At 36.5% G+C, this 26,984-nt stretch overlaps 1 protein-coding gene across 1 annotated transcript in view; it reads right to left on the bottom strand.

Moving 5' to 3' along the window:
- LOC129240745 (homeobox protein araucan-like) overlaps positions 1-25,343 on the bottom strand; it is a 165,018-nt gene extending 139,675 nt beyond the window's left edge. Inside the window, exon 1 of the mRNA XM_054876717.1 lies at positions 25,228-25,343. Coding sequence (XP_054732692.1) covers positions 25,228-25,278 — 51 coding nt within the window. The 5' untranslated portion in view covers positions 25,279-25,343. The remainder of the gene's footprint in view (positions 1-25,227) is intronic.
- Between the last annotated feature and the right edge of the window lie 1,641 nt (positions 25,344-26,984).

Raw genomic sequence — 26,984 nt, 5'->3', positions numbered from 1 at the left:
AATACTTAAACTTAAAGACTGAAATGTTGACTAACGGCTTCCTTAAAGCAAACGTCTACCTTACCCTCTGGTACTCAGAAGAAATACTCAGATTAAATCAATGCATTTCTTATCTACGTAATGAGGTCCAAATATTTCCGCTAAGAGGCACTTGCTTGTGCGGCACTTTAAGTCATGTTCCTTCTCGACGCTCCTGCTTACTGCGGCTAGTAAGTTCAATTACATAGCTTCGAATTTACAATCACACATTGACTACAAGATCCAACACTCAGTTAAAATAGAACAAAAAGTTGTTTACACTTCAACTGAACATTATTTTGTGTCCTCTACCCATCACTAAGCCTCATCCAAATCCAGTTCTCTCAATAAACCTAGGATGGAGCTGAATTAGGCTGAGCATATGTGCTTTTCTTGTGGCAATACCAGTCCGAGATGCTTACACCTTATGCTCGCTATGGCATCGCATTCGCGAAGAAAAACGTGTTGGAGTTTTTGGGGACTGATCGCAGAAATGACAGGAGTCGAGCGACAATATTCCAAGCCTGTGCAGATAGCTGCGCAATCTGGAATGATCTGATGGGATGTCAGTGTCTGTTTTGATTATACCTCATTCAGGATTTAACTTGGGTTTTCTGACCAACGAATTGAAACATGTCAATGTTCTTAGTCCTGCCATATATTCTGTTACAAGTTAAGTCTGTTATAGACATGAAATTATAAAACTTTGTTTAATGAAATAAGTTTTATTTAATCATGTAAATATTAGGAACGAAAATTCTACATTTTCATTCGAAATTATCCCCATTTGCTTTTATAAAAGCCTTCAAACAATTACGCCATTCAGTTATTGCAGCACGAACGGTTTTCATGGTTACATTTTTGGCGTTTAACATAGTTTTAACATAGATTTTGTCGTTTTGCTTATTAAAAACTTCTTCAATAGTGAAAATTTGCTCAGCTGTGTAAAGAATATTGTCATGGTCGTTGAACGCGTGCCACCGAAGAAGCTGCTTGCATCTGTCAGGTCTAATTTTCTTCTAGTGCGTTGTCAAAAGATAATCAGTTGAGCGATGGAAAGCTTTCATGTGGAGATCATCTCCAATTAGTCTTCACCTGGATCTGGTCGATACATTCATTTCCCTGGACTTGATTTTCTACTTTCTAATTCTTTCTCGAACGGCTTTTATCGCCATGCGAGGACGACCACTTTTTTTCTGTCTGTCACTTCAAACGTTTGGGAAAACTTTGGGAAACTTTTTTCTGCAAATTTATTCTCGCCGTATGCATTGCAAAATTGGTCACAGAATTTATGGCAAGATTAAGTACGTCCCCATCTCAAACTTGCTTAAACTTTGAATATGCCTCAGAGAACACTTATATCTGGGCGCTTACTGCGAGCTTTCAGTACTTGCTAATAGTAGGTACAAAAAAAAAATACAAATCTTAGTTTTGAGCAGGAAATCAAAGGAAGTCCATTTTCTTGCAACAGAAGTAGGTTGGTAGGTGGGCAACCAAGGAATGAACACACTTGGAAGAGGAAAAACGGATTCGTCCTTTGTGATACCATTATGAAGGAGGTGAGGTGAGAGAGGAAGACCGATGGGATGCGGGCAGAGGGCGGGGAGAGGTGGTGCTGGGATGGTTAGGAGGGTGGGTTAGAGTGTATGGACTGCGAACGATGACTGTGCTGCGTTTGCGTCAACCGCTTTGTGCTACTCATGAAATTCATCAGATTTCTAATGTCAACGCCAGCTATATCAGCAGGCGTAGCAAAGAAGTAAGAGCCAAGATCTTAGGCCCACCAGAGCATGGCAGCTGAGGAGTAGGTGCTGTGATGACTCCACCTCATCCTCCATGCATCCATCGCAAAAGGGACTTGAGGTAATTCCAAGTCTCACAGCATGCATTCCTCGCGCATAGTGACCTGTGAGAAAACCCACAAGATTTGAGAACTGATATTTTGTGAACCTCAGAAGCTCGCCCGAGTGCCCCCGGTCCGCACGTGGCCAGAAGGATTTCGCGACCTTACAAATTTGTGTACTTGCCCAACGCTCGCTGAGTTGTAAGAAGTAATATCCCAAATGTAGTCATTCATAGATCGCAAAGCTATTGTGAATATTACTCCAATTGATGGAGCACAGTAACTTAATGAACTTCACACAGCTGGATCAGGATGCGGGACTCTTTCAGACGCTACAGTTAGCAGTGGTTTGAAATTATTACAAAGAATATAAGAAAGATGGGTCTTAGCTTTGAGAACGTTCATGTGAGATTTTATGAGATCCAATGCTGAGTTTTTTCCTATAGCTAAACTAAAGTTCTTCAGCGTTGGAGAAACTAAAATTGTATATCGCATTCATGCCAAAATAAAGATTCGCCAAAATATAATTATTCTTCTATGCTCGGGTTTCTACTAAATGCTTTAGCTAACTGGTAATGGGAGAAATACTGCGATGAATAAAAGTATAAGAAAATCTAGTCAACTTAATAGATCTGCTAGTTGCTTATCAAAACTATTATTCTTTGTAATTAAATTATTTTGAATAAAAATATTTGTATTTTAACAACCGTAATATTATCCGGCCATTAACGCCGAAGTGCCATTTTAAAGACAAGAAATTAAACAAAAATTTAAAATTAAAAATTCTGTATTGATGCTACTTCTCTGCTTAGAAGTTTTTATTTTTATGTCCAGTACTTTTCCCTTTTGGCGCTTTGACGGTCAAAGTTTTTGAGCTAAGTTCATTGTTCGGTTAACATTTCTCTGCTTTTTTCGTTCAGAAAAAATCTCTCAACTGCAAGTATTCCATGAACTTCATTGCTTTTCATACATTCTCTTTTTCTGTTGATAGTTTGTCTTTCAGTCTTAATTACATTTTTTTTTATAATATACACACATACACATAGACGTACATACTAACAATTTTTTGCCGATTGTCTGGCAGAGGTTCATTTAAATTTGCTAATAATTTTTGGGGAATTAGAGGAGCTTAGTCGATTTTTTTTTCAACATTTATGTCTGTACTAATACATATAATTTGAAAGCAATATACGTATATATATAAATATATAAATATATATATACACTCATATTTTACAAAATTCCAGTAAATGCCTTAAATTACTCCGCCGCCTTCTTCAGTCTAAAGGTTTTGTCGACGTACATACTCGTATAAATGTAAATGCGCCAGAAATTTTTTTTTTTCGTTTGTTTTTTCATATTGCATTCAACAATTTGTTGTCAAGTGACTTGGAATTTGAAAACAGTGCACAGGCGCTGGGAAATTAATATTGATTATTTTGCAACGAAAAAATGCACTACAAATGCAAGTAGAGTAAGGCGAAAATGGGGTGCACAGCGGCGGCTGGAAAAAATGCGCCGCTTACGGCATTGCAACACGCACTATGATTGAGTCATTTCATGCCTGCCACAACTCTCGCTACAGTTACTTAGAAAAGAGTTTGCTGCATATGTCTGTATGTGTGCATGTATACTAACCCTGCAGAGAAATCCATGAATTCAAAAGTGGTGCGCTTCTAGTGAATTGTGTGGTAGTAATGACTTGTTCGCATTCCTTCTACTACAGCAGTTTATGCAGCATTAGCTTAGAGAGCATCAATTATATATCCCTGACGTCCTTTTATAGATAATTCAATGCATTTTATTTAATATGCCATACATCCTTTTTAGGCACCTTGAATCAAAATTATGAGATTTGTATGGGGTTGTGGAAAAATTTCCTCAGAATATTTAAAAGCAGTAGCAAGTTGCCGTAAGAAGTGAAACATAAATTCAATTATGAAAAATTGCTTAGGAAGGGCTTGAACTGCTGTAAAAAGAAAAAATGTTTCCATTAAAACAATAGGAAGCTGCAAAAATATTATTGTTGTACGTATCAGTGAGTGCAGGTTAAATGCTTTGCAGAGCTCGTTAAACAAAATATGAGCATCAGAATTGTTTTCCTGTGTATAGACCAACATGTGAAAATCAATATAAAGGGTGGTTAAATTTCAAGAGGCTATGTTGAATGCGAACCACACCTAAACGTCAAGTTTTTTTTTGCATTTCATTTGACATTTATCAATTTCAGACTAACTCAATTTGATGCAGGGAAAGATACACAATCGAGCAACGCGTCAGAACGGTGGCAGGAAATGGCAACAGTGAATGACCAATTTTCGAAGAAAATCATCTTCATCGATAAGGCACATTTTCACCTCGGTGGATTCATCAATAAGCAGAATTGCCGCATTTGGGCGAATGATAATCTAAGAGTGATTGCCGAAAAACCAATGCACCCACAAAGAGTGACTGTTTGGTGCGGTTTATGGGCCAGCGGCATCATTGGGCCGTATTTTTTCCAAAATGAGGCCGGTCAGGCAGTTACTGTGAATAGTGTTCGCTATCGTGAGGTGATAATGAACTTTTTATGGCCCGAATTGGAAGATATGGATGTGGACGATATGTGGTTTCAACATGACGGTGTCTCTTGTCATACAGCTAACGAAACAATGGCTCTTTTGCGCGAAAAACTTGATGGCCGAATAATCTCACGTCGCGACGATGTCAATTGGCCGCCAAGGTCATGGGATTTGACACCGTTGGACTTCTTTCTTTGGGGTTATTTGAAAGAAACAATGTATGTCGATAAGCCAGCAACAATTCAAGAGCTAAAGGATGAGATAATTCGGCACATTACCGGCATAGAACCTCAATTATGCCTCAGCTTCATCGAAAATTTGGACCATCGGATAGAGGTGCGCCGCCGAGGACGCGACGGCCATTTGGCCGATATTTTGTTCCATACGTAACTGGGTTATCATAATAAAGAGAAATGATAATAATTTTCTAAAAAAAATGTATTTTGTTCAAAACCAACACCGGCCGTTGAAACTTAACCACCCTTTACAAGTATTTCTAAAACCAATCAAACTAGGGAAGTGAAACTTTGCATGAATTGTATACACCGTACTCTTGGTGAAAAGTCGTAGTTTTTGGAAAATCACATTTGTTACTTGTGAACCAAACAACTGCAGTATACAAACAGGCAAGCAATGGGGCGGTTAAAGGTCAAAATGAAGCTAATCATCACTCAAAAGCAACTTTTTTTTATAAAAAAAATGTATCCAAAAAACAAATTTGACGATTGGTTTGCGCCTAGCATCTCAATGGCATCGCTTCTATCAACTTGACGTACATTTTTCCCAGTCTTCCCATATCTCGGCTTAGAGGAGCTGGCGTTGTTGTTGCTGTTCCAGTCGCAACATGTTCTGCCTGGGTAAGTGTTTCACTAAGTATTGTAATCGAGGTCGTTCAACGGTAAACGTGTTGTTTCGAATGGGTCCTACCTCTTTTTAGATAAGTAAAAGCTCTTTTCGGCTGTTATATTTTACATTTTTTTCTTTCTCATATTTTAGGTTTCAAATGGTAGCAACAATGCGCAATTGGGCTCACAACTTGAGGTGATTGAACTATTTTGGTTTTTGTGTTTGGTAGCAGTAGTCTTTCAGTATTTTGTCCGAAGAGACAGTGCCCTGTGATCAAACCAACTAATATAGAGACGGTTTTCCTGGATCGATTTAGTAGCATCTTTGAGCACCTGAAGTTCCATTTTGGCCAAATTCTTTTTGTAGCTTTACATGTCAGACTATCAACTCATCTCGCCTTGGCTGAAGTGGCAAAGTTACTTGCACCACGCAGTTTGTAGGTTGAGAGGGGTATCCATACAATCTCTATACCCAGAAGGGTATATCGCTAATTTATCTACCTTATAATTCCCTGGTATGTCACAATGTCCTGGCGCTCATATCAAATGGATGCGGAAGTATTCCACCGCAGCTTGACTATCAGAATAAATACAGATTTATCTAAAGCTAGTCACGTTTTTGCCCAACCAGGTGGCTTTCTCACTAATGGCTGGAATTTCTTTCTGAAATACGCCACAGTGATCAGGAAGACAAGCCAAAACGATTAAGCCCACTTTATTGTCAAACTTTGAGCCATCAGTAAAAACCAGTTATGTTTACTGAGTGTACATCGTATACTCGTACCGGAGAATGTACACCAAATAAAAGAAGTTTTGGACCGCTTTGTAAAAGTTAACCGCCGAGTTTGCTTAATAAAGGGTTTTCCAATAGCAGGTATTACAGGTAAATGAATTGCGCTATCGATAGATGATTAATGATTTTTTATGGCCGGAATTGGATGGTATTGATCTGGACAACGTTTATTTTCAACAAGACGACGCTACGTGCCACACAAGCGACGAAACCACTGATCTTTTACGGGAAAAGTTTCCGGACAGTGTTATCTCTCGAAGAGGTGATCACATTGTGGCCACGTGAAAGAGAAGGTCTTCACCAACAGCCCAGGGTCGATTCAAGACCTCAAAGTTGGAATTCGTAAGGCTATCGAGGATATAGGCAGCCACTTTGCAATTCGGTTATGGAAAATTTCATGCAAAGGATATTGTCCCGTAAGCGTGGTCGTGGTGGTCATTTGCCTGATATTATTTTCTATTATTAACGGCATACCTTTCCCTTTATAAGGAAATAAACATCCGATCATTTATATTAAAAAATAGCATTTTTCTTTGAATATCAAAATAACACCTTTATTTGGAAAATCCTTTTTAATTGATTTAATATTTTCGCCTTTCTTTTTCGTTTTAAAAATTTTTGAACAGATTTTTACAGATTCTTTGTATGAAGGTTCCTTTAACTCCTGTTCATTATATCTTTCTTATATTAATGACTCATAATGTTTAAATGCAATACACTACGTATCCTACCATCATCTTTCATCCTGGCTATTGGGACTCCCTTAATATGACGGGTTTTCTTGTATCAATAGAATCAATAAAACAACAATTTGGCTGAATAATAAGAATAATAGTTTGGGCTTGAACCCTTCATTGGGCATTTGGCCGCGCTTCTATTGCTATTTGTGGTGTGCCTCTTGATGTTTTCCATAAATAAATAGATAAACAGCAGATGATTTTGATGAGAAGGTTTTTCATTGTAGAAATATAATTGGAGATGTTCCCTTATTACCGCTATTATATAGAAAGAACTTTGTTAGTTGCGCCTAAGTGCAATCTGCCCCTTTGCTGCTGCAATTTTAAAATTCTGAAGTTCGCCCCTCGCTTATTATGGTTCTGGCTACGGCCTTGTGTATTTGCGTTTCTGTTTAACTGTTTTTTTTAATGTATGCTCCAAATATATTTTTTATATAATATTTTGGTGTTGATTATTCACCCTGACATTCGTTTAGTTCTAATCGCTGCACCTTAAGCTTTGCTCTCGTATTCTTGTAAGAAGCTAAACTTTGTTTTTTTTTAATGCGCTTTTGACATCCAGGATATATAGGTTTACTAATAAAGCATTTGTAGTTCCCTCTTTGTTCAGTTCAAACTTTTCCTGCGGGGACTGCATTGTTTCATGTCATGAGTTCGAGGAAGTTGACAAACATCGAAAAAAACTGCGCAAATGGCCAAAGTGGCAAAGAGCAAAAAAAGTAAAAAGAAAGAGACAGAAAAAATAAGGTAAAAATAAATAAAAAGCTTGACCGGAGCTGGTATCTACACCCCTACTTCTCAACCACTTACACACGGCTCTTCTCATCCGTTCTGCAACTCACCTCGGGCACAGCAGGGGTTGAATTTGTTTTTGCAATTTGATGTTTACGCTTGCGTGTCTTATTGTTTATGAGAAACTTTACTCTTGTTGTTATTATTATTATTGTTTTAGTGATTTTTTTTCATTGTTGTTGTTTTTTTTTTTATACACAATTTCGTTTTGCTTTGCATTTATTAGTAACCTTGTTGCTTTGAGGCTGTGGTTAGGCGCATTTGGCGGCTGTTGTTGTTGTCACTGCGTTGGTGTTAAACAAAAATCGGCACAAATAAAAGTAAGTCAGTATGTCACAAGGCAGCCGCACGAACAGACAATCAACATACACATACAATACATGGCTTTCCTGTACGATGCCAACAAAAACAATAAATTTGTAGCCAATGCTTAAGTCGACGCAAATTGACATTTTCGAGTATCTTAAGTGTGTTGTGCTGTTAGCTTCGTAAATATTTGCTTAGATTGTTAACAAGTTAGGCCATTTTTCATACACAAATGCACACACGCATGCACACTTACAAGCATACGCATATCCATATAAGTAAATATTAAAAATATATTTTCAAAGGCTAAGGCTGTGCCGTTGACTATGACAGCAATGTGACTCTGGCTTTTTCAGACAAGGAGTCGACGTGATTTTATTTTTTATGCACATAACGGAAATGCGAATGCGGCAAATTTATTGGAGACACTTTGTTGTGCTGATATTAATAAATAGTTTGAGCATTTTTGCACATAAGAAATAAATAGCAAATCGCATTCTTAAGACGGCAAATCATATTGGACCCTTTATGAGTATATACCCATGACCGTGGATTGCTGAGAATACAATTTATGTCAACTTAGCCGTTTTTACCAGTTAAACTCTAAATAATGGCTCAGTTTTAAATTAATATTAAAGGATTAGTCATTCGTAATATTAATTGAGGAAACTATTTTATTAAATTTTAAATGAAATCGCAAAATTTGTCTGTGGTGAATAAGCCAAAATTAATTAAAAAAAAAAGAAAAAATACTAAAGTCAGATAAATTTTGCGTTCAAAAAAAAAACCGTGAAGGCCACAAATACGTTGGTAAATGCCAACAAAGTTTTGAAATCTTTTATGAAGATTTTTCCAAGTCGTTTAATAATAGCCCTCTTCGATTCGCCATCCGTTAGCGAGTGGCAAATAGATGAAGCAAGCACTGAATGACATTTACTTGGAAGCACTTAACGAGTATTAGTAAGACTGCAATCAGTCACGATTAACCGAGTTGCTTGCATTTGTTTCTGTTTTTAGGCTGCAGTCAGCAGCAACATTGAGAAGAACGAGAACACAAAGCGCGTTGCCTTTTTTGCGCTCCTGTAGAGTATCCACTTTTGAATCAGGATACAGAAATTGTAAAGAGTGTTTTTTTAGAGGTTAGGTTTTCAAGATGAAATAAAACGTATATAATTTAATGTTATGGCCAAGAATTTAGCTTTATTATAAAGATAAGGGTTTGCCATTATGTTTTAAAAATGATTTCGGGCAAGTGGCCGCCGCGGCTGGCTCGAATAAATTCCAGCCGAGAGGCCCAATTTTCGACCACTTTTTGCAGCAATTGGGGCCGTATGTCAGCAATAACGCGCCGAATATTCTCTTCCAAGACGTCAATCGTCTCGGGCTTATCTGCGTAGACAAGCGACTTCACATAGCCCTACAAGAAATAGTCCAGCGGTGTTATATCGCACGATCTTGGAGGCCACGCCACAGGTCCACGGCGCGAGATAATGCGCTCACCAAAAGTTTCCTTCAATAAATCGATTGTTGCGTTGGCTGTATGGCATGTAGCGCCGTCTTGTTGGAACCAAAGGTCGTCCACATCAACATCGTCCAATTCAGGCACGAAAAAGTCATTAATCATGGCTCTATAGCGCTCTCCATTGACTGTAACATTATGGCCGGCTTCATTTTTAAAGAAATATGGACCAATGATTCCCTCTGCCCATAGAGCACACCAAACCGTGACTTTTTGAGGATGTAACGGCGTCTCAGCAATGGCTTGTGGATTATGTTCACTCCAAATGCGACAATTTTGCTTATTGACATACCCATTCAACCAAAAGTGAGCTTCATCGCTGAACAAAATTTTCTTGTGATGCGTCGCGCGAACCGAACCATTATTTTCGTAATAAATTTGCACGATTTGCAAACGTTGTTCAGGTGTAAGTCTATTCATTATGAAATGGCAAACCAAACTGAGCATAAATCAAGTGACAGCTGTCAAAAAGACCATCTACGAAAAAAGTAGTGTCAACTTCAAGACCTAACCTCTAAAAAAAAACACCCTTTGGGATTCATATGCCTCAGTATTTTAGTAGGCGCCTTCGATTCGCCACTTATCTGTTCGCTTTGTTTGGACTCTGCTCGCTTGACAAAAAACTTGCATGTGAAAGCAACCACAAGGCTGTGGAGTAAGATTCGCTGCTTGCGACTACGGGTATACCTCATAAAACTGGTATAACTCACTATTTTCAATGCTGCCAACAATCTTTTCTGGTACTATGCAAGTCTTATTAGACTTTGTTCAGACACATCAACTCGTAACTTTCGATTAATATAATATATAAGCCATAAACTAATATGTATGGAGCTAGTCTGAATAAGAAGAGGAAGAGCTTCGGTCAAATAACCGAAAAAGGATGTAAGTGCCAATTATACTTATGTCCTACTAGTTTTAAAAATGTGAAAATTTGTATATTTGTAGGCTTTGAGTTTGGACATTTGTGATTTAATTACGCGAGAACAACTAAACGGACTTGCGTGAAATTTGTTAACAAACGTTAAATTAAAGTAAATTAATATTATATAATATGTTCAATAAAATAGTGCAATACAGGTTTCAAGTGAAAAAAGATTTAAGAGAGCTTAGCTTCGAAAAAATTTGCAGAGAGTTGCCACTTGTTTGAGAAAGTAAGTTCAATTAACAAATAATAAAATAAATGAAATATAACAATATGCGTATCAAATGAAACAGTTTTAAACGACTTAATTTCGAATACATATTTTACTATCGTTGCCACCTGGAAAAAATTTAATATCCACAAATTAAAAAAATATTTTAAATTAATTAAAATATTTCAGGAAAAAACTTATTTTATAAGATAATTTTGGAGATGGTTGCCACCTGTGTGAAACATATATACATTTAATTTATAAAACAAGTTAATTGAAATACCACTAAATGGATGCCACTGGAAAGAGGTTTAAAAATCTTCATTGTGGACATATTTTTAGTAGAGTTGCCACTTGCTAAAAATTATTAATATAAATTAAAAAAAATTAATATTAAAAAACTAAAATAATTCGAAAATCTTATTTTAGAAAATAGTTTGGGAGATAGTTGCAACCTGTTTGACAGGTATGCGAATTTAATTTATAAAAACAACTTAATTGAAATACTACTAAATGGGTGCCAACGGAAAGATTTTTAAAAATCTTAATTTTTGACATATTTTTAGTAGGGTTGCCACTTGTCCAAAAATAATATATAAATAAATTAAACAACTATTAATAAATAATTAAAATAATTCATAGGAAAGCTCATTTTAGAAAATAGTTTTGGAGATGGTTGCCACCTGTTTGAAAGGCATACGAATTTAATTTATAAAAACAAGTTAACTGGCATACTACTAAATGCATGCAAAGGGAAAGAGGGTTAAACATCTTCATTTTGGATATATTTTTAAAGATTTAAAGTGTTCCCACTGTGATTTTTCAAAAAAATCGATTTTTTCGTGATTTTTCAAAAAAATCGATTTATATTTTCTTAAAGTAGATATATTCAAAAATATGTAAAAAAAAATTTAACTTAAAATCTTGAAAATTGCCGAAGTTATACCCAATACAATAAGTGTAGGTAGTGAGTTACAACGGCCAATGGAAACATTAAACGCGTTTTTCTCAAAACGACGGTGGCCTCGGTTTCTCGAAGACTTATGAACCGTTTTTAATTTTTTTTTTATTTTTCTACATATCTATATTGGCTACAGTCGTACATAGCCGTTTTTAAAAATTCCAAAAATTAATATTTTTTCAACCCTTTCGAAAACAAAAAAAGGGTAAAAACACAAACTCTTTTTTCAAACCTGCACCATTTTCTAAAAAAAAAATTTAAAAAATTCCCCCTTCGATAGCCATTGCTGTATACATTAAGAATTTTTTTGATTTTTTGCTGATTTTCGCTGTATCGTGGCCACCGGGTGCATCAGTTTTTTTATGACGTCATTGGATTCATATAAATAACAATTGTAATTTTCAATATTTTTTAATAAAAATTTGTGTCAGTATAGTTAAATATACTATAGGTTAAATAAATTATAATTTGTCTGATCCTCAAATAATCATCCCTACTTAAAAAAAAAATTCATGAAAATCACTTAATTTTCTCGCGTTCACAGTGGTGCTCCCCCTTAAAAATCTTAATTTTAAATTCATTTTAATAGAGTTGCCACCTATTAAAAACTAAATCCTATAAATAAAAGACTTAATAATATATAATTGAAATAATTCAGTATGGATGTCAAAGGAAAAGTATTTAGAAGAGCTTATTTTGTAATCGTTTTTTGAGAGATGGCTGCCACCTATTGTATTTGAAAGGTATGTTAATTGAACTTAATAAACGGGAAGAAGTTTAAAGCCTCGGACGGGATAAGTTATAATACCAAGAAGTTTTTTATATACTTTTCATTAGTACCGAATGGTCCATTGATTGAGATTATTCATATCCCAGTTCAGGCATTTTTCTATTTGCTTCTTTATGAAATTGATCATGTAATTCCTTGTGTGAACTTTGGCTATTTTATAGAGGCGTCTATTAGAGAAGCATGTTTTGTAATCACTTTGTGGTGTTCTGTAGACATTTGTGACTCTCAGACATTTGTGTTAAAAAATTCTACTATTTTCCATGCAGGGATATGTTCAACCATATGTGAACGACGTATGTAATTATAGGACCTATTAAGCATACATAGATAGTAGTACATGACTATCTTGACACTAGACGGCACGTGCCTCGAATAGAATAATAATTAATGAGGATTAAAGTATACAAACTTGTCCATATTTATTCCTAAATATTCTACTGTACATTGGGCTGAAACACTAGAGTCATTTATTTTGGATTTTCTTTCAAAATTTTCCTCATATTACGGCAACATTTTTGTTTTTATGAGGGCCATTTTTGGGTTAGTTTTTAGGTGCCAGTTCCTAGTCTAAGTTTCGATCCGATTGAAGGTTTTTTGAAGATTTGAGTTTTTCGGAGGCGCCATAAAACTATGCGTCGCCCATTTATTGGAAAAACTATTGCCTGGGGGTCGATTCTCGTTCTGTGAAAACATCACTTCATTTGCGTTTTCACAAACCATTATTTTGCGATTCTCCATGATAAAACTGCTCCGTTTCCACTGTAGCCATGAAACTTTTGTAACTATGTTATTAAAATTTCAAAATAAATGTCAGGCTAAGCAAAAGAGTTCGTGGTAAGGAAAGGTAATATAATGATTTTTAGTAAATTTAATGCTTTTTTGAAAATAATTTAATATTTATAGGAATTTGTTGACAGTGCTGAGTCGCTACTTCGCAGTGGACAAAATCTCTTTGAAGTGAATGTATTTAGGTAGGTAGGTAGATGAAATGGTTGAAGTCCATTCTTACACAACCCAAACAGCATTAAAGCGCAGTTTTGATACCATTTTGAGCCTTCAACAGACAGATATCTGCAGATTGCCAGAACTGTACAAGTATTGGAGAAGGTTGATGGCATTTAGGTTGGCGTACTGTCCCAGGCTCTCGGAGGAAGGGACCTCATCGCGACCTTAATCATCTAGCTACCCAACTCCGGCATTTACATAAAAAGCGTTAACAGCCTTCTTCTCTGAAAGGTTCCCACAGCTTTTGCAACGGGGTTTAAATGGTAAACCTAGCTTTTCTGCATTTGTGCCGACCATCCAAAGACCGGTCAATATGGCTATGTTTGGAAATTGGATGCAGTGGAGTTTCCAGGACTTTCAGAGACATCCGTCCATTACACTGGGGTCACAGGATTTTCGAAATAGCAAATGAAGAAATAAAGCTCCATCTTTTCTGCACTTTTTTAAGAAATAAGTTGTGCAATTTCCCTTTAACAAGAGTCAGGGGTATACCGATGACCGGGTAGGAGGTCTGTTAGACGAATTCAGTCCCCTTCCAGGCAAGCTCATCAGTAATTTCATTCCCCTCTATGTTCCTATGGCCTGGAACACAGATCAGTGATCTTCCTTACAGGAGTTGACTATTTTGGATCTGCATCATGGCGTTGTCAGAGCCTTGTCCGCGACTTGGCTATCGGAACGTTAATATCCCCCTCGTTCCTACGTTTCCTAAGCATTCTGTATGCCTGCAGACTTTTGCTGGAAAAACACTAGCAGTATTCGCCAATTTTAAGGAAATAAATAAATTGGCTGATTTAGAGAAAACCCCTGCAATTCGGCAATTTAGGGATATAAATAAATTGGCTAATGTTGACAAGACCCCTGCTCCGACTGCCGATTCCATCTTGGTACAGATTTTACCCTCGTTCCAATCCTGCTTACTTGGAATATTGCCTTGCCACGACCCGCAAACTCCAGTTTGCGGATAGAGAATTCTGTCCGAAGTTCAGACAAATACGGTGTTAGTTGGTTGTGGGGTTTATTTAGAGGATGTTGAGGAACCTTACGTACACGCCACTTTCGCCACCAATATTTCATGTCGTGATGTTTTGAACCTTGCAAAAAGACAGTGTTTGCAAATAGCGGAAGATGCTTTTACCAACAACTTCATTATACCCATTATTCATATTCATTTTTTTTTCATTCATTTTTAACAAAAACGCTGGCTCAAAAGCTACATTTGCTTGAAACTATGGTTTAAAGGCAATTCAATTGAACCAAAATATTTAATCTTGAAATGAAAATGCGTCAAATAAGCTTTTTTTCTTCGGTAAGAAATATTAATCTTAAATATTAGTTAAACATAGATGCATACAGGGGCTCCCAGTCAAATTGGTCCAGTGTTGTTCTCTTTTACAATATTTACTACATTTTTTATGTACACTTTTTTTTTGGTGATTGTTTATAAAAGTATATGTCATTCTACAACAAAAACCAGTTTGTGCAAACCTAAAATTGTCATCAAATTTCTAATTGTTTTAATTAAATTTTTTAGAAACTTCGCGGGTATATAGTTTTTTAGCCTCGCAACTATACTCCACGGTCCTCCTGCTCCATTTTTTCACCTACAAACTGTTAGTGAAAAAAAAATTTCCATATGAAAATATTTTGATAGTTGTTTTCACTTTAACACGCAACAAAAATCGAGTGTGAAATCTAGAAGTAAAAACTTCTCGTTTCTTTCCCCTTTATTATTTTCATTTGAAAACATTTTGAGGTTTGATTTCAATTTTTCATGGAACGCGAATCGAAAGTGTAATGACAATGGGAAACCAGTGTTTATTTCACTTTTACACAGAACAGGAATTGAGCTCAGGGGTCAGAATCAAATTTTCTTTATGACGAAAAAAATTTCAATATATTTATTCTCGTATTTTGCAATGGCGTTAAAATGAAAATGCAGGACATTCTCACAACTGTGGCCTGCATATCATAAAAATGGCACACTGGAGACTTAGCATAAGATGCGCTCACATAGATAGCTCTGGCTTAACATATTTCAAGATGGTATGCAGTTACTTAACAAACTAATTGCACCTCAAATGCAGGCAATTCAAATGAGACAAATGAATTTAAGCGTATACAACCAAAATTAACATATTCCTGTATGTATGTTTGTATGTATGCATGCATGCATGTATGTATTAATATACTATGAAATACTTGCTCTCGTTCTTTTCTGCTCATTAGCACACCCTTCACAGCCGCTCCTCCAAGTCACCAACCAACAACACCATCTCGGTCGCATGTGAATCGAGAGTGACATATTGAATAACTTGAAGTCTTCAGAATGTGGTGAGTGCATCATGTCGGCAATAGCGCCACAAGCAATAAATAAAAACCAAACCTAACTAAATCGAGCAAGAACCTATGAAACTTAAACGAAGTAAACTCAAAGACACAACCAAGTCAAGTGAACTAAGTAACTGGCTGTGTACCCAGTCGCCGCCACTCAAGTCAAATCGACTAAAATCAAGTCGCTTCGGTTTAAACTGTGAACCAGTGAGGCAGTGCATCGATGAATGAATGATTTACGATGTTCCATGGAAAAACTACTCTGAATAATTTATTGATAAATTGTGTTAGGCGAAAAACCGGCAATGCCCACTTGCATACGGGATGTGGACTGGTTGACGAACAGGAAATAAAAAAATACTCAACAAACATACATGCATATGTACGAGTATGTGTGTGTATCAATGTAAGTATCAGTGCATGTGTATGTTGGGCAAGCCAACTCAGTACACAGACCAACCCAGCGTTCTAGTAAAAGCGAGCCAACTGTAATGCGCCCGCGTTGAGTACCGATCTAAGGAGCAACATCATCAGCGCCAACCATCAGCCGGCAGTCACTTCTGGCATGAAAAACCTCAAATTGGAATGCAGCAGAAAATGTCAATGCGAATTCTCATCGCATGCTCACCAGCGCTAGCACAGCAACAACAACAGCAGTAGCAGCAGCCACCAATTCAACCACTGCTGTTGTGCTGCGCGCACTTCCTTCACCTCAGCCGAAACAACCACAATTGTTCGGGGTTGTGGGTTCGTGCGACGTGATTCCAATAAAATCGTGTGATATTTTTGTGCGATCGCATTCGCATCTACCTGTAACACTCATTCCTATTGCAATAACTGTCATACACATACACACTCATGTACATACAAATGGTTATGTATGTGTGCTATAAATATTTCCCAGTCTTTCAGCATTCATACAAATGGCATCTGTGGCGTGCAACAATGCGTTGTGTAGTAGCTGATCGTGCCACTCAACTGCGACTTCAATTCCGATTGCAACTTCACTTCAACTGACATTGCGAATTGTTTGTATGTATGTAAGTTTGTATGCATCTATGTATAGGTATGTATGCATATAAATGCGCTTCTCCTCCTAGGGCCCCGAGGACTCATAAATATTCTGTGCGGATGCTTGTCAAAAATGCATGATGGAATTATGACAGATCGTTATGATTAGCACGTTGTGATGTGCGTGATATGCCAAGGCACAGTGATGATGACAAGTAATCGGCAACGATCGTCAGCGAAGGCATCAATGGGAGTGAATTGCGTTCGCATTGATTTTGTGGTATTGCAGTGGTTTTGAGGCGGCGGAATATGGCGTACTTGTGAGGGGTCGAGCAATTTAATGGAATTATAGAGTGAAGGGTGTGCGCAATGAAAGCAATTAAAAGTTATGATTTTTATTGAGTTCCCGTACAAGTTTTGGCTGTGCTGTAAGCAAATTAATGAATACAATTCCTAGACGTTTCAAATGTTATGATAAATGATTGCTATCGCTTTCTAGCAAAAGCATCGAGCTTCAGCCTTCAAATTTATGTTTGATCAATAGGTCTGTTATCTTGTTACTAGATGACATAAATGGGAGTGAGGGGCGCAGTTGCTCCATGCAATTGGCAAACTTTATCAGCCTATTGATATCTTTGCCTTCAATATGTTTTTGTCAAATTTTATATAGCACTAGGCAATGAGAACAAATTTTCTCCTTTACTGTTATCGCAGCTGCTACGTATGCACTTCAGCATGCTTTGCTTCCGCTTGTCTGCATAGCTTTCGATAAAAGAATATGATTTGAAACACTTTCTTTATGGAAATATGCAAAACTTCTGTATAGTGCGACCCTTGGCGTTGTCAGACATAAAGCATAAATAGATGCACATCACTAAGCGAATTTGGTCGGGTGAGACTCGTCGTACCATTAAATTTAGTTAAACAAAAACAAAACGAAGTCTGCTGTTAGCTGGTTGACAAATAAAAAATATAAAAATTAGAAAATGAGGCTATGCGGACACCTTGATGGAAAGAATAATGAGGTGGCGCCTATCGTGGTCCCGTTACTTTGCTCTCAGCGAATTTGACAACGAGTTACGTGATTTTAGCTCCAGTATGGCCAGATTACCATTTTCGTAACTTGATTTAGCATTTTTTTTTTGTTATTTAGTCTCGAAGTTTTAGTTCTTTCTTCATGACATTTTTCTAGCCTGTTCTAATTAAAATGTAATGTTTATAATTTTGCGAAATACACATTTTTTAATAATTATTTAAATAATTCACTCAGTTTTATTTATCTTTACTTTTTGTAACATCTGGTGGCATTGCCCGCGATTGCAGGTGTTGTTGGTGTTCTTCTGCTTTCGGCAGTCAAATCTCTCTCTCGCTATTGCAGTGTTGCCTAGCTTTGGATATAAAAACGATCTAAAATGCCCATTTAGTGAAAATAAAACACCAAATTTTTATTGAGTCACTTAAAGAACTTTGTATGCGTGACAAATTGTCTTTAAAATATGCGTTTTTTTTTAATAAAAGTGTTATGCTAATGTGCAATTTAATTTATAAGTTTTTTTTTTTGTTAAGCGAGACTATTTGGTAAGGGAACGACTTATTTGCTATATTTGAGGTTATGTAACTAGATAAGGTACTCTTTTTTTTAAAACGTCAGTACGGTTTCTTTAGTATTTTCTGGTATTTTGTGGCTTATTTTTATAATGAATACGCCTTTTGATGCCCTATGTCCCACTAAGGATTGATGGCCGGGAGGAACGTTTACACCTCTATGGTTTTAATCCACCTTCAGTAAATTCAAACGCCTTTTAAAATGTGTACAAATGTTTTAAAACTTAAGAAAAGTTGAGAGAGGGACATTTAATATTTTTGCATAACCTTAAAAGGAGCAAAAAATTAAATTCACACTTTCAAAATATCAAATTTTATAAGAACCAACTACTTTTCATTATCACTAAAATCTTCTCAGAGTGGCCTTTTTTAACCTTCTTTTGTATAATTATACAGTTTTTTTTAACTTAAAATTTCGGTAGCTTTAAATTAGCACGAAACTTCAAAGTTTTCGCATTTTCGGTATAAAAAAGCACTAAATTTATTGCGAAGAGCAAATAGTTGGCAATACTGCACAACTTGGAAAAACGTGATTTCACGTACTCTCTGATGGGCGCAATCTTCTTTCTATCATTCTTGTGCGGACACGAATTCCCAAGTTTTTTCATTCAACTACTTAAAAGTCTAAATGTCATATTTATAATGCGGCCCCCTTGCGGAAGTGCACGGCTTCGAGACTCCAGGCGAAAAACATCTAGTGATATGTAGAAAAGGTTTCCCTTATGGCAGTCGTTCCGCGGCAAACGCTGGCAGGCCTCCGAGTGTATTTCTGCCATGAAGAAGTTCCTCATAAAAAAATCACTTGCCATTCGGAGCGGGCTTAAAACTGTAGGTGCCTCCATTTGTGGAACAAAATTAAGACGCACAACATGAATAGGAGTAGGAGCTCTGCCAGGCAGCTAACAGAAGTGTACGCGCCAATTATTATTATTATTATTTTGATGGCGTCGAAACTCTATGTGCGTTTTTTGCTCAGAAAAACCCGGCTGGTTTAATATTGACGGTCTCAGTGCTTGATCGCTGTTTTGACTGAAATAAAAGATTCAAAAACACCCAAATATACCACAGAGGTAATAAAACCCCAACTAACTTTTTTTCTACAAAATGTCACAATGACTTGCCACTTCAAGTACCTTTCTGCATAGAAACAAAAGACGCGCTCCCTACGTAAAATAAATATTCATTTAATTATACACCTATATGTGGTAATTTTTACCCTGTTGCTACCTATTAAGATTGTATTTGTCTAGCGACAAATCCCAGGTTAAACTAATAGTTAGTTATACGTCGATCTTCTTCTTTACAAATGAGCTCAGGTTCCATACATATCGAAAGTTTTGAGGTCTTTATTGAATGTTTTAATTGAGACAATATGGGTCCTTATCAAGGCTTTACCTTGGAAGTCGTATTTACTACATGGTTGATGCCGAAATTCTTGACATTTCGTTAAAGGACTTGGCTTGGTTGATTTTTAATTCAACGGCAGCCTACCTAATCCCATATTTATATGAAGTCAAATGGAGGACCGAATGGGCAGAGTTTATTAATTGCAAATGAATTCCCTTTCTCATGTACTCCCAGCTCATCAGGGTCGCAGTTCTCAGGAAAGTTTCTTCATCCGATTATCCGGCCTGAGATACACCATAGAGCCAGTTGTTAGTTCAGTTAGTTATTTTCAGTGCATTCAACTAAACCTCTACACTTCACTTTAAGGTGTCATGAGAATTGGCACAAGATTTTGAATTTAGATATGTAAAGCGTTTTCCTTTATTCCCATCGGAAATTTTAGCAAAGAACTGGTTTTCAAAGCAGAAACATCGGATAGGAAAATCCAGCTCAAATATGATTATGTGAATAGCGTACGGAAATTTTAAGTATCTGAATATACGATATGCAGATGGTAATATGCCTTTATTTCTTAATTGTTAATACGAAAATAAGTAATCAAGAGTTATTCTTGATTAGTCGCTGCAAAACAAGAACCATTAGTTCTGATTTCGAATGTTTTTGTGCGCAACTGTCATTCGGTACTGCTCAGGATGGATGCCCACTGTGAGCATGAAACATGAAAATAATAAAAAAGTGATTTTCTAATAGCAGTCATCCCTCAGCAGGCAATGGCAAACCAACGAGTGTATTTCTTCTCTTGAAAAAATTTCTCTAAAACAACTATTTGTTTGGGTTTGGCAGCCAGGCAATTAAGGTAACTGGGTGCTCAGTTCTTCGACAGCCTGGAGCAGTGCGCCAACTTAAATCCCATCAACCTTCTCCATTACATCTACAACTCTGGCTGGCTGTAGCTATCTTCTTATTGGAAGTCTCAAAATGGAGCTTTCCTACTACTTGGGGAGTGTCAGACTGCTACTTCAATCATTTCATCTACCTTCCTACTATCTGCCAGCCGGAGTCGGCATTACACAACATCCAGGCTTTCACGAAAAATAGAGAGAGGAGCTCTGCCAAACAACTAGCGAAGGCTGCACGCGCCAATTATGCAATAATGCAAAAAATGCTATTATTTTGTTAATTAGTTTGATAATTATTTGTATTCCTTTCTGTTATAGTATTTTGGAAATTTTTTTGTAATGTAACTTTATAGAAATATAATTGTGTACTTTGTTAAAACGTGTTAATTTTGCCAATAATAGCTGCAGCTTAAAGCTCATTTCATATTCTGTATAGTGGTTTTGTGCGAGTCCAAAAAAATATGTATGGAGTATTAACACTTTAACGACCGGGCACGCCAATTGGCGTCCTAACCAAAACTAACGTTGTCGACCGGGGACGCCAATTGGCGTCATATATGAAATAATCATATTGTGATATGTAATCGTGTAAAGCAATTTGACCAAAACTAGCTAAAAACTTCAAAGACGTAAGTCTTTTTAATACCGTTATCTTCACATAATTTCGCATTTTGTGAAAATTAGAGCCATTTAGCTCAGTTCATGACAAACCGTCGCGTGAATTGCAATAAAATACGTTTACTTGTAGTGTAGCTATCACAAAATTTGAATTAAATTTTCGTTATAAGAAAAACTAAAATTGCAATTATACTATTTGGCTGTCTGTTTCATCCTTTGAATTTAAATCCTGATAACAATGGAAAAAGATTACGAAAATATATTTTTAGAAGAAGAAAATTGTGCAGATGTTTTGTCAGATATTCCTGACGATTATGACCATAGTGACACTGGTGATAGTGCAAGTGAAAGTAGCTCTGATAATAATTTTTCCACAAAGCATCGTCCGCGTGTTCTACGTGTAGTTTAAAGCGATTCTGAAGAGGAACACTATGTTGAGTCCGACTGGAATGATGATGACCCACCCCGAAATAATTTGCCATTTGAAGGTAACCCAGGACTATCATTTAATCTGCATAGATAAAAAGAACATAGACGATATTGTGAGCCTGTTTATTGGAGATGATTTGTTGCAAACAATTTCATCTGAAACAAATCGCTGCTATCATCAGAATTCCAAAGCCCGTAAATTACCCAAGAAAAGTAAAAAATGGTATGATTTTACGGTTCCCGAATTAAAAATTTGGTTAGGTCTTGTTATTATAATGGGACTATTGAAGAAAAGTAAATTGAGTGATTATTGGTCTACTAATCCTTTTATAGACACGCCAATATTTTCGAAAACAATGCCTCGCAACCGTTTTTTTTTTTCAAATTTTGAAATTTTTACACTTCGTAAATAACGAAGACATTCAAATCAATTCCAGTCGATTATCGAAGGTGCAGACAATTATTGACTATTTTTCAGAAAAGTTCAAAGAGATTTATAAACTGCCCCCGCTAACAGGTCATAGCTTCATAGCAAAACTCTCGGGTCGATAAAGTGTTAAATTATGTTTCTTTCATTGAAGTTGCACAAATTATTTAAATAAAATCAAAAATGGTCAAAAAATCTTAAAATATTATTTATTTAATAAAATCATAGACATTTCACGTTGTATGTCGGCATAGCGCTTCAATTTGAAATTAAGTAAATTCATTCCAGAATTAGTTCCCAAAAAATTCGTGCAAAAAAAAAATCGTGTAAAAAGAGAATTAGGTGTACCTGTCATCTTTTACATAATTAAATGGCTCTTTGACTCAAAAACTAAATAAATTCAACGATGTAGGCAATTTTTAAATCACTTAAAGTCTAAATAAAACACAAAATCGACCGAGTCTCAGAGACTTCCCCTAAGGCTAATTAAAACGCTTCGTACATGCGTCAAAAATTTCACTCTATTTGCTCTATGATATTCAAGAAAACTTCTGAAAATATTGAAAATCGTGTTGAAATATGTAAATCAAATTCGTGTAAAAAAGCTCAGGTAAAATGAGAATTAGGCGTATTAATGTATTTACAAAGAACAAAATAGTTATTTCCTTTTAAGGCCTCATTGGAAATGGTGGAAACACCCAAACGTTTCTTTAAAAGCGTATAAAACGGAAACGAAAAAAGATTTTTTATTTTTGTTTTAAGTATTTAATTTTCTGATACATTGTTAAAAACTAAAATTTTTTTGCCATACGAAGTTCGTTCAAAAAGTTATCGGACTTCCAAAAATGGTCTTCCAAAAAAAGGATTTCGCTGGCGACACGGACTTCGGGACTCACAGGTGTCTGAAATCAAAAAGCCAAAAGATTCTTGTTCAGTATGAATGTCGTTATCGTGTGAACTGCGACCTTTAAAAAAACATTTGACAAAATGGAGGACGTTCAAAGAAGAAACCCCATTTTTTGACCCTTTGTTTATACTTTATAAGTTCCAAAAAAATACTAAAAAAAATTATTTTCAAAATCGTAGTTCACACGAAACATCAATTCTATGTAATTTAAATTTAATTTCATCAAAATCGGTTCAGTAGAACCGGCTATACCTGTGTCCATAGTCCGTGTGAAGACCACTTTTTGAAGGCTGACAACTTTTTGAACAAACCTCGTATGGCCAAAACCAAAATTTTATTTTCGAACAATAGATCAAGAAATAAAATAATTAAAACAAAAATAAAAAATCTTTTTTCGTTTCCGTTTTACATGGTTTAAAGGAACACCCAAAAGACATCATTTCAAATGAGGAGAGGGCCTTATGATAAAGGATTTTCCAAGAACAGGTGTTACAGGTGAATGGATTGCGCTACCGAGAGATGATTAACGATTTTTTATGGCCGAAATGGGATGGTATTGATCTGGACAGCATTTTCAACAAGACGGCGCTACGTGCCACACAAGCAACGAAACCATTGATCTTTTACGAGAAAAGTTTCCGAACCGTGTTATCTCTCGAAGAGGTGATCACAATTCGCCACCGAGATCTTGCGGCTGTTGATAGTGGGCATTAAGACCGAGCCCAGTAAGGACTTAATTACTATATACAGGAAAATGTAAGAACGCTCCATATCCCGTAGCCATTAAGTGTCGGCGTAGGTCTAGATGTAGCATTCCTAGTAGTCTCTTAGTAACCTTAAAAAACTGAATGCATTGGTATTTCTGTCGTCAAGCGCTGGACTGGAATCCTCAAGGTGTTCGCATGGTTGGCTGTCCAAAAATATCTTGGCGAAGAAACGGTCCAGAAGGAAGTTGAAACGTCAGGAAAAACTTGGAAAATGGAAACAGGAACCGAAGATGCTAATGACTGCTTTTTCAATGCTTTTGACGTGAAGATAAAGAGATAAAAATATAAAGGCACCAATAAAGAACCATTGCTTACGTAGTTGCCAGATTTATTCAGATAAATTCGACACATCTGAAATCCCTTTACCATTCGTAGATATTTGGTATTGAAATTTTCTTTTCTATGATTTATAAGAAAAAAATAAATGACTTCGAAATAATTTTTTACGGCTGGTGCTATTTTCATGTTCACAGCGAATGTATAAAATATTATAATTAATATATGTGACCTGGTCTATGAAAAGGTACCTTACGTGTCAAAAAATCATTTTTCACTTTTTTGTTGATTCGAATAGTGTGTGAAAGGCTCTTTAAAAAGGTGAAAACCAGAAAGTCATAATTTGTTTGAAAGTTTGTTAAAAGTAAAAAAAAGGAAAAGTACAAATACGAAAAAGACTGAAAAGTTTAAACTTTAACTGCTATTTTCTCAAAAACTTGTTTTCGCACGTAAGGTACTTTTTCGTAGACCAGGTCACATATATAAATCCTCTAAAATTTTTTTCTTTCTTTCAAAAACTCCAAAAAGCTCAAAACTCCTTGAAGAAGTTGATGCTCTATTGAATTTCACAGCAAAATGGGATGATGGGGCATGAAGCATTGAAGCATTAACCCTCCGTTGGACACCTTTTTTCAAACCTTTGGTTGGGCACCCGAATCTGGCCTTTTTCATCCTATTCGATAATTCTTTTCAAAAGGTTATATTCATAAATCGAAAATAGAAAATTAAGTTTTAGGAAGCTACCTGGAAGCTCAAGTCGCTCGCTATAATAGAAATATCTTAAATTAACCTCCAAGTTGCCAAAAAAAAACTAGGCTGGCTAGACCTCGCTGCCTAACGGATGGTTAAATATATGCCACCTTCTTGGCCATGGCTTGGCTTTCTTACTCCAAAGTGCCATGCCCATTAGATTTTCGTGGGGTGATTAGTTCCTTCGTTCGATTTTGAAAACCACAGTTAAGTTCCCTGCTTTTCGTTCATTCAGAATGCAGGTCAAAGAGAATGCAGGTGCTCAGGTGTTAGTCCACCACCAAGTTGCTCTAGCGGTAGGCTCAACTTTCGTAAAGAGAAAAATACTTTGGTCAACAAAGAAATAAAGTAGATGACCGAAAAATATATTCTCTATTCTATTTTTATATTATTTTAGTCTCTATTCTTCTTGAAATAGACGTCTATTTTGTTCTTGAAATATTTTGTTTAAGTACCAATTTATGAATTGTCTAAAGTGGCACACACACATTGACGTACGTACATACACACAAAAACTCAAATATATACATAATTTCCGCATATAAACTTACTTGATTCGCCGTCGGATATCCGCAGCCGTTGTACTGCGCGTAAGCTGCCATTCTATATGCGCTCTGAACGCGGAACCAAATCACAACTTCTCACTTTTTCGGTGAAATAAAATTTTCGAATATCTTAATGCTAAAAATCGCTAATTAGCAACAAATTAACGGTGAGAGTCGATAGGTTAGCCGACATATTTGAATATAATAACAATAACTTCCAATTAAATGTCTTCGACCAGCGGCACTGCGCTCAAAAACCGTGGAGATTTTTACGCTTGCGTTTAAAAATTTATTTATTTATGTTTCTTTTTTGCTAATTGAGCGAGTCCGTAAAAATTAGTTTACTTGACATTTCATTTTTATTTTTAGTTATAATTTTATCGTTAGTTTTTCTTGTTGTTGTGTTCGCGTCACTTCAAAGTTTCCACAGCTGACCACTATGCCACTGACATTGTTGCGACATTTCGCCACAGTTTGACATTCTAAATGGTCAGTGATTGTTGTTGGCCATATGTACGTTGCTCAAGCACAAACTTATTAGCCAGTATTTTGTCCAGTGTTTACTTGACAATTGGCTTGGCATATGAATGCCAGAATGCCAAGCGCTAACTGCAGCCTAAAACTTGTCTTGTTCACACTTTGACAGGTCAGCGTACCAGTGGCTGCTGCTTACTATGTACACGCTTGTTGTTGTTCTAATTGTTATTTGTAATTTTGTTGCTGCTGCTGCGCAAACATTCTTCTCGCTTTAATAGTTCTTGCCGTTTTTGTTGACAGGGTCAAGGTTTTGCTCTGACCAGCCAGGGCCAGCTATTCAGCCTGTACGTGCCGAAAAGCAGTTCAACCACAAACCCAAACTAAAACCTCCTCCTTCTCTACTCTGTTCAAAACCGCTTCACAATATTGTCAGCGGTCAGCAATATAAACAACAACAACACTGCGCTGTTGAAACTTGTTTTGGGGGTAATTTGACACTTTGACTGGCAAAGTACGCAACGTTTTCGTTATTTTTAGTAGAATTATTCTTTTTTTTTGTTTTGCAATTCAATTTAACTACCGTCGCCATACTATTTTTCGGACCGAAACAAATTACGGTGATACATTTTTAGTTGATTTACTTCTTAAGTTTAATAGTTTTATGTATGTAAATATGTACGCACATCTTTGCATAATAAAAGCTGCAGCTTTTTCTAGTGAATTATTTACCGAAAAATATGCCGAGTTTCAGTTCTTGAATTGATCAACACGCGTCTATCAGAGAATCTATCACGAATCAATTAGGTGCCATAGCCACACATCTGTGATGCAAACTTCGCCGTTGTCTATTTAGATTTCGTACTCGTCATAATGGCTTTACGCTTGGCCGTCGCTGTCACTAAGCTAACTTCCGGTATTTTCTAATTGGAAAAATCACTGCATGTTCAACGCACTGCATTGGTGCTGTAGCGATCGAACTCCGCTATACAGTCAACAGCCACACCCCTCCACAACACGTTGTTTCTTCCTCCCCCTGGTCTATGTTGCTTATAAACTCTACATAAACAGCTCCAACGCTCGTCTCAATTGCGTCGCTGCTGCTGCACGTCAAACTCGTTTTCGCGTGCTCACACTTGCTCACCGATGCGCACGTATTCACGTTCAAACACAAACTAGTTGCGAGTTCGTGCAGACGTTTGCAACAGTTGCTCACTGTCGTATACTCAACACACAGGCTGAGTGATAAGAGCGTGCGCAAGCAATAGAGCGGGAGCACAATAAAAGTT

The sequence above is a fragment of the Anastrepha obliqua genome, chromosome 3 (assembly GCF_027943255.1).
Source record: "Anastrepha obliqua isolate idAnaObli1 chromosome 3, idAnaObli1_1.0, whole genome shotgun sequence".
Taxonomy (NCBI): Eukaryota; Metazoa; Arthropoda; class Insecta; order Diptera; family Tephritidae; genus Anastrepha; species Anastrepha obliqua.
The sequence above is the reverse complement of the archived record's forward strand: the minus strand, read 5'-3'. Positions and strand labels throughout refer to the sequence as shown.